Source organism: Panulirus ornatus, chromosome 21 (assembly GCF_036320965.1).
Source record: "Panulirus ornatus isolate Po-2019 chromosome 21, ASM3632096v1, whole genome shotgun sequence".
NCBI lineage: Eukaryota > Metazoa > Arthropoda > Malacostraca > Decapoda > Palinuridae > Panulirus > Panulirus ornatus.
The window spans coordinates 13,525,791-13,535,810 of record NC_092244.1 but is presented as its reverse complement, the minus strand read 5'-3'; the positions used below and the strand labels follow the sequence as shown (position 1 = coordinate 13,535,810).

The window sequence follows — 10,020 nt, the reverse complement described above, 5'->3', positions numbered from 1 at the left end:
TTGTAATTCTAGATTTTCCTGTGGCGAGTGTTATGCACTTAGCCCTGCCTTTTGGCAAAATGGAAGGAGCAATAGATAGAAATATTAGGCACTCTGGTTACTCAGTTCCTACATCTTTTGAAGAACTATATACTGCTTGTCATCACTTTCAAAAAAAAAAAAAGAAAGTTGTGATCAGGTCAACCATTCACTGTCTCTTCTAAGATAGGCAAATTTAAATTTCCCTAACCTTTCCTTGTAACTCACCTTTCTTACCTTCAGTACATGCATTTGGATGCCATCCCTGCTTATAACATGACTCTCATCTTCCTTTCCTTTAGTTTGTCATCTATCTTTGAATGCTCCAGTGACTTTCAATTTCTAGTTGAGGATTGGTGAATAATCTAATTTAGGCTAAATTGCATTGTCTGGAGTTTTGAGAACATATCTGCTGGGGTACATTAAGATTTCATAATGACATTGTTTACATATGTATATGAGTGTGCACATCCTTTGTGTATATGTGGGTGTATAAACTGTAAAAAATACTCTATAAATTACTACTTATCTTTAAATTAGTAAAAATACATGGATATGAATGAAATATATATGTAAATGGCATTTTTTATTTAAAGTCCATAAAGCAAAATTTCTGAGTATCAAAATCTCAAAGGTGACATAAAAATGTTATGTATTTTAACCTGACTTACTGCATTAAAGAAATGCACCTTACATGTATTCCCATCCAGTAAATGAGAATCCCCACGCACCATCCACAAAGGCCTCAGCTCGGCACGACCATGTGATATAAAATTTGTGAAATTTTACACTTTCAATGCATATTATTTATTCAATCACAATATATATATATATATATATATATATATATATATATATATATATATATATATATATATATATATATATATATACATATGTGTGTGTGTGTGTGAGTGTTACTGGACTCTGCCTGCTTGAGGTTACACCATGATTGAAAAGGGGTCCTGGAGGCAATTTTTCTCTCATCGTGTCACCTTATGCGGGCAGAGTCGAGTCCAGTTACTCATATATATATAAAATATATATATATATATATATATATATATATATATATATTTTTTTTTTTTTAATTTTCCAAAAGAAGGAACAGAGAAGGGGGCCAGGTGAGGATATCCCCTCAAAGGCCCAGTCCTCTGTTCTTAACACTACCTCGCTAATGCGGGAAATGGTGAATAGTATGAAAGAAAATATATATATATATATATATATATATATATACACACACACACACACTTATAGATTTAATGGTTACTGACCTGTGGAAGTCATTAAGCCTGATCCATTCCATATGTCTGAAACTTGAGGGGTGTTATCAAAATCAAAAGCAAATAAGGGTAACAAGAAGTGATATCTGAATGGAAAATACCCCAAAATACTCAAGAGAATGCATGTGTGCTTGAAAATTTTTGGGCCCTGGAATTTGCCCGCAGCACAAGAATATGTCATAACCAATAGTAGACCTAAATTTAGCATCAATCAGAACTAACACATGGTCTTATGTAACTGTCATCATTTTTATATAAAAGATTACTTTTAATCTGCTTAGTTATTAAGGCCTGTACATCTAGAGCTTACCTAATACAGGCTATAATATGGAACTGACATGTCCAGACCCTTCAATAAATAATCTAAGACCAGCTTTTTAAACATGACTGACCCAAGGTGACTCACCAAGAATGCAACAGGTTGCTGTATGAGGAAATGTCTAATATGCATGTTACACCAAAGCCTAATTATAATATATTGTTTTATATCCTACAAACTGATCCATTTTTGGAGACTACCCACTGACAAAGCTTTAAATCCTACATATTTCATGGCACGAGCGTGCACGGGGCTACGGCACTCATACAATGTGACGCAGAATTATTTACAATGAAGGAAACTTAATACTCTACCTCAACATGACATCACAGCTGAGAATAAAATATCTAAACAAACAGCTAAACCTTATCTAAATGATTATCGATTTATGACAATACAAAAGGGCGTTGCAACCTACATTATATATAGTGTCCATATTTACTGAACAGCTGATGGATATATATATATACACACACACATACAGGGATATGATACTGTCTTCATGGGACTCTCTGATAATAAGAAAATCCTACAAAGTAATGATACAAAAGGAGTGCACTGGAAAGGAATATGAGTGCAGCAGATATGAGGCTCATCACTGGGAGTTAGACCAATTGAGAGTGGCAGTACTTAATGAATCCACCATACAGACTCTCTTCTAAATAATAAATTTCACCAGTTTCAAAAATTTTCCTATCCTTCATAATTTCTAAGAAAATTATGTGGATTACTGAATCCTTGGCAAGTTTCTTCTACTACCACTGTCACTGTCTAAGGCTGGTACTTCACCACTCCTGACTGACTAGATCATATCACCCACATATGCACTGGATAACTGTTGACATCACCTGACACTAGAAACTGCAGTCCTGTTGTTTCTAGACAACTGGTCAAATAACTCTAAAACGAGCTGTGATATATTAGGAAATGACCAGAAGTAGGTGTATCAGAGGTGGGTGTTGGAACGCATGGAGAAATTCTGTTGATTTGGACTCAGCGAGTTTGGGCAGCAATCATAGCAAGCAGACGTTTCTCTTCCTCCGTAAGCCCATTTTTCAGGGTGCGCCGCACTGTAAAATAATGAATATGTTTACAAAACTGACAACTATATATATAAAAGATTTATCATCATTACCCCATTCCCAATTCAATGAGGTGGATAAATGAAAAAAAATACCTTTGTAATATCACCCATACACATCCTCAACCTGCACCTTGTATGTTAAGGTGAAACATAGACTTCCAGATTTATAAAAAAAAAAAAAAAAATAATTATTCTCTATTTCAAACACCAAGATGATACGTCAACTATGGTCAAAGACTCCACTCATACCAGTTATGGGCACAAAATGATTCCATTGAACCCAATCGGACATGTAAAATTTACTAAACTACATGAAGGGGCGGAGGGACAATTAGTTTACTAAGACAAATGCCTACATTTACATGTGATCATATTTTGCAGGTAGTGTTCACCGCATGTCTTGCTTGTTGAACAATACTGTTTCCTTTCTCTGCCATCATGTACAGTGCACAGTTAGTCAAGAGAGAGAGAGAGAGAGAAAGGGAGTACCTACTTAACTACCTACCAATGGAAAGATTGTGCCATGATGGCAAGGATAATATTAGCAAAGTGTTCACTATATGTCCCCCTTGATAAATACAGCAAGTCATCTTGGCTGCTACCTGCATTACTTAATTAATCTTATAAATATTTCTATAGTTCCATATACATTGCTGGCAGAAGAAATTGGCATGAAAGGGCTGCAACAGTATTTTTTTGCCAATTGTTATCATATCCCCAAAGCATGAGTGAAATATGAAAAATGCTGGGGCAGCTCATGGACATTGGTGGGGAGGGGGAGCCTCGGGAAAGCAACAGGTGGTGGTCAGTCTGCCTGGAGCTATTGTGGTGGGTCACTTTTTTTTTATGTTGTCCCCCTGACATGTTTTTTTTTACCTTACCCGCATGTGCTTTGTGGTGGGTTTGTGCTGCAATGCCTTGCCCTACAGACTTGTCTACAAAGGATATTGCTGCTACTGTACCCTTGTACAAAGCAAGGAAATGTAATAAAGAAATAGCAGAAATTAAGAAGTGTGCAAAAATGGATGAAGTATTTTGTTGACAGAAGTGGCTTTGACATTCCCACCCAGAAGAAACTACCTAGAATCCACATATTTCAGCACGACAGTTAAAACAACCGGAGGTTACTTGGTCATGTGTCTGTGCATACTATATGTAGCCAGCTTTGTGATGACTTGAAATTCAAAGACATGTATGCTTCACAAGAAACTGCTTCTGACAGACTGCCAGCACAGAACAGACACATTTGCCAATAAATATCTGCACTGGGACAACAAAAAGTGGAAGAAAGTGTTGTGGTCTGGTGAGGCTACATTTGATGTTACTGGCAGCCATAGAGGCAAAATGTACTGGAGGTCAGGTAGTGACCTGTAAAATTTCCAGACTCACTAATGGTTTGGGAGTTTTTAGCTGTAACAGTGTTGGAAGTCTTGTGTTTTTACCTCGAAATGACTATAAATTAGAACTGATACCTGGAGCTCAAGTGATGAATTACCTGACTGTTTAAGACTGGTTGTGATATTTCTATGCAGTGCGCCATGCCACACTGTTAAATCAATACGTGACTGGTTTGCATTTTGTGGTGTGACATACATTCAGGACTAGCCAGGTAACTCACCTGACTTTAAACTATTAAGAAATTGTGGTCGATTATAAAGTCACAGTTGTGTGTGTGCAATAAATCCAGAATTCCTAAGCTCCCGGCTGCTATCCAGGATATCTGGGACAACCTTGACCCTACATATCTTCAGCATCTGTTCTCAAGTGCCTCCAAGGTTGTATCAAGTCCAAGGGACATAATATGAAGTACCAAGGGGGTGAGTACCTGTTTTATCTTGTTTATAGATATTTTCATATGATGTGTCACACTGTAAGTAGGGCATACCATTTTCTTCTGCCAGCATTGTATACTTCTTATTTCTCCTGGAAGTATACTGAATAGACTTTTTAGTTTCCTGATTAGGCTGTCTATTTGACTTCCAGTATGTTGCATGGTATTCTTGAAGATTCAATAAATATATCTTCCTAGTTTAAGGGACTTGCAGAGAGAAAAGAAAGTTAGGCTAGAAAGAGTACTTATCTATGATGAGATTTTGCTTGAGACACAGCAAGCACAAAGTGCTTACTACGTACCTTTTATTACGCACCTGCATGTTTTTAGTTCTAAATTCTTTTTCTTTGTGTTAGCTGAGACCCTAATCAAGGCCATCCCATTAATGCTATATATATTATTATCATCATACTTGAATGCTGTTTCCTGCATCAGTGAGGTAGCACCAGGAAACAAAGAAAGACCCATCCACTCATATACACATACATGCATTTATATATACATACATACACAGACATATATACAATACATACACATGTACTTATACATACACATACATACATACAATTGTACATATTCATACTTGCTTGCCTTTATCCATTCCCAGTGCCACTCTGCCCCACATGAAACATCATCCCCACACCCTGCGTATATATATATATATACGATCACTCAAAGTGCACAGGAACGTGCACCTTCATAGAACATACAAACCTCCAACAGCTAGGATCAAACATGTGTATACATACATACACATGTACATAATTCATAGTCTGCCCTTATTCATTCCCGTCACCACCCCACCACACATGAAATAACAACCCCCTCCCCCCACATGTGTGCGAGGTAGTGCAAGGAAAAGTCAACAAAGGCCACATTCGTTGACACTCAGTCTCTAGCTGTCGCGTATAATGCACTAAAACCACAGCTCCCTTTCCACATCCAGGCCCCACAGAACTTTCCATGGTTTGCCCAAGATGCTTCACATGCTCTGGTTCATTCCATTGACAGCACGTCGACCCCGGTAAACTACATCGTTCAAATTCACTCCATTCCTTGCACCCCTTTCGCCCTCCTGCATATTCAGGCCCCAATCACTCAAAATCTTTTTCACTTCATCCTTCCACCACCAATTTGGTCTCCCACTTCTCCTCGTTCCCTCCACCTCTGACACATATATCCTCTTTGTCAATCTTTCCTCACTCATTCTCTCCATGCGACAAAACCATTTCAAAACACCCTCTTCTGCTCTCTCAACCACACTATTACCACACATCTCTCTTACCCTTTCATTACTTACTCGATCAAACCACCTCACACCACATACTGTCCTTAAACATCTCATTTCCAGCACATCCACCCTCCTCCGCACAACTCTATCTATAGCCCACGCCTTGCAGCCATATAACATTGTTGGAACCACTATTCCTTCAAACATACCCATTTTTGCTTTCAAAGATAACGTTCTCGACTTCCACACATTTTTCAACGCTCCCAGAACTTTCACCCCTCCCCCACCCTATGATTCACTTCCACTTCCATGGTTCCATCTGCTGCCAAATCCACTCCCAGATATCTAAAACACTTCACTTCCTCCAGTTTTTCTCCATTCAAACTTACCTCCCAATTGACTTGTCCCTCAACCCTACTGTACCTAATAACCTTGCTCTTATTCACATTTACTCTCAGCTTACTTTTTTCACACACTTTACCAAACTCAGTCACCAGCTTCTGCAATTTCTCACCCGAATCAGCCACCAGCACTGTATCATCAGCGAACAACAACTTACTCACTTCCTATGCTCTCTCATACTTCAGCCTTAGCCAGGTGCCATTTTTACTGACCATCCCCTAGGGGTGGATGAAGAGCGGGGTTGACTCAAGTGACTGCCGCAACCAGGATTCGAACTTATGCGCTCTACCCTGACCAGCCTGTGAATGTGTTTTTGGCCCTCTATTTACTGTCTTCCATAGATAACCATATCTCGTTTCCTTCCTCACTTAATTAGTCGCAGTGCCTTTAGACTTTCATGGTAGTTTTGGTGTTCCATTAATGTAACTGTACTTATAAAGTGTTCCTGGACTCTTAAATGCAGGGCTAGTGCATAGTGCTCCTGCTCACATAATGGTGTGTCTCTATGCCACCATGCAAATAACTGTCAATCCTGAGTTCGTTTGTAACCATTTTCAACTATACATCATTTTTTTATTCATATGTATATGTAGTTGAACCATGCATGTTTATTTCTCCTCTTCTCTCTATCTTTTTGAGGGGCCCCTCATATAGTTTTGTATGACAGCTTTGTTATATTCCAAGGTATTTAATTGCACATGTAATTCTGTTCCCCTTGATCAGATCCTTTGAGAGAAAGAATTCCATTATGGAATTATGGAGGCTTCAGCACTATTTTCTGGGTCTACCTCTCTACCCACTCCACCTGTTTATATACAAAAGAATTGTGAAAAAAAAGTTTCTAATTAAAACTATACTCAACTAAATCATGAAGTTTAAACTTTCTTTGAATTTGGTAATAAATTTTTTTTTTAATCAGAGCAAATGTAAGATCACCAAATAAACTTCCTTGCTACTGTTGAGTATAATCTATAAAAGTATATACTGACATTCTTAATTTGGCAATCAATAAAGAGTATCTTTCATTTCCCTTTGCTATGCACATGTGAACAAGAAGCATGCAGTTAATAAAAAAAACTCCAAACACTCTTCATAAGCAGTAAAGCATGTTAAATTCTTTCATGCTTTTGGACATCAACACAGTAAAAACACTGGTTAAATTGCTGTGTAGCAATGCTATATACACCAAATAATAAAGAATATTATTCATAACACTTATGCAGTCTTATTATAAAGAAGCTGTTTTATCAAACAAATCAAAAAAATTCAAAATATATTTCTGATGCTGAAAAAAACATTAAAACAGCATTTTCAGCCACCTCTAGGTCTTCGCCATGCACCGGGGATCGCCACAAGCTAAGGAAAAGAAAATTACAGAGGGTTTTGCAGCGAGGTATCCGAGGTAGCACTTGAGGAGTGGTGGGCACCTCACTCCGGCAGCGTCATCGCCTCCAAGTGGGACAAGTCGGGAACGCCTTTCCTCGACCTTGATCTTCTGGGTCCATTAGCTGCTGGGACTATGATTCACACCCATTTAAGTCATGTCATGCACAGTATTTCCTTGTAGCATGCATAGTGACAAACCTCATCAATAATTTACTTAGATAACACATGGACTGGATATTTGTATTAAAACAGAATGATGCATATATGTGAAGGTCTTTAAAACAATAAAATGCCACACTTTAAAGTCCTGTACCATACATAGCAAAAGAACCTACACAATACTACTCTATGATCTGAGAATTCTGTTCCCAACATTCTCCAGTGCCACACATCTCATAAGCTACCTTTCAAATTCCTACCCTATCTTCCCATAATTCATATCCTGTGTATTCAAGAACATCTCCAATATAAGCATTAACAATAATCATTCCTGTTGTTACATTCAACCCAAGCATTCTTTCTCCATTCTCATTTATATTTACATCTGGGATCTCATACAAACAAAAATACCAACCTCCTCCACTATATCCCCCCATCCATCCATTCAAATCACCCACAATAACTTCCTTCATTATGTACCCCTATCCATCCATTCAAATCACTCTTCACACAGTTCCACTCATGAATCTACATCCTCTATTGTTCTTTTAGGTTTTTTCCTGAAGGCAACCTTAAACCTTTTCTTTATAATTACATGGTGCATCCATACCAATTACAGGCATTCTTAACCTCTCACATTTGAACTTGACTACAAATAATGTGCTGATACACGTGCCATGAGAAATCTTTTCAAATCACTCCTCCATAAACAATACCACACCTCTTGAATGACCATCTGTATTATCATGCATTCCCTTTCTCACAAACTTCATTCCAGTCCACTCAAAGGTCCCACTAATGCTATGGATATTAAAGGTATTCCTAAATTACATTATTATTCCATTTTCTTCTATTCATCATCATTCTTCTTTCAACTGTCTGGATTATCTTAGCTGCTGAATGGCAGTCCGGTAATTCTGACATTAGCCTTAATTTTGTGACCCATAAACTACAAACCACAGTCTACTGACAAGACAAATTATTTCAACACCTTGGTTCCCGACCACCAACATGCTTAGTTTACATAACTCATGCATATTTGTCTTCGTTCCACGATAGTAACACACTCACACTTTTGGATACTTTGTAACAAAACACCTAGTAAATAATAATTACATAAAATGTTTCACTACACACCACAGGTTTTTACATACAGCTTATTTACTCAATTTTCAGACATTAAAATCACAGTTTTCAGATATATACATTATCCACAGTTTAATACACAGTACAATGACTTATGCCATCTATATACACTCATATGCCTGCCATCACTTGCTCTGTAATATTCTACTCATTTCCTATAAATCATATCAAGATCACTATCATAATCGAGGTCAAGTTCAACATCCATTGAATCAGCATCATTATCATCAGTGTGCCAGAGACAATCACTAACTGGTCCAGTATGCAAAGCTACATGGAAAATTGTGAAAACAGTAAGTGAACACACCTGGGAGGGACGGGGTCATATACTCTCCCTTGGTGTTATTACATGGGTAACTGACACAACAGGATTTTTTCCTAATGCTAATTGTAATTACTAGTGACATAAGGCATTCCTGCACACAAAAAATGCACATCTTTTTGTCTAACTGATGCCAGGAATAGGCAACCCATAAAAGTATAATTGCAATTGCCATGGTGGGCATGTTTAAATATATTTGTTGAAGTCAAGGGGTTAATTAAAAGACAAAGTGCAATTGGTTCATTTACAGTATATAACCAAACTTGCAAAATTATGTGGAAAGAAAGCTAAGGATTGCTAATGAGTATCTAATGAAAGAATGCAAAGATATTCTATATATTCTATAAAGACAGTTAGCTTATTGTTATTCTTAAGAAAGGGATAGGTGACAACTTTTCTGTTTGGGGATAGATGACAAATAACTTACTGGAAACATCATCCAAGCAATGACAAGACCACTCATTGATCTATCCATGTCCCTATTATTCTATTCCCAATATAATGGGGTAAATCAGTTACAGACAGCTTCTGAGTAACAGTTAAGCACATCTTCAACCCATACCCACTATCAAAACTAAACGAACTTCCTCAATGATAACTGCCTCTTATATTTCTACTTACACATTAAGTTACCTGATGAAAAGAGAGCAATATCTCCATTCATATCCCTCTATACAGAAAATACTTCCACTACATCTGATTCCAAAACATATCTCCAGCATCTTAATTTTTGTAATTTTCCTATCCCTAATCAGTCTTCTCATTTGTCAATCCATCTCTTTTGTCATCAGTCTCTACTTTTACCTTCAACTGTGCTACTATACATCATCCTGACC

At 37.4% G+C, this 10,020-nt stretch overlaps 1 protein-coding gene across 1 annotated transcript in view; it reads right to left on the bottom strand.

Annotated features, from left to right (window-relative positions):
• Positions 1-591: 591 nt before the first annotated feature.
• The window catches only part of LOC139756376 (uncharacterized), a 380,293-nt gene continuing 370,864 nt past the window's right edge, over positions 592-10,020 (bottom strand). The window contains 1 exon segment of the mRNA XM_071675765.1: positions 592-2,693. Coding sequence (XP_071531866.1) covers positions 2,617-2,693 — 77 coding nt within the window. The 3' untranslated portion in view covers positions 592-2,616.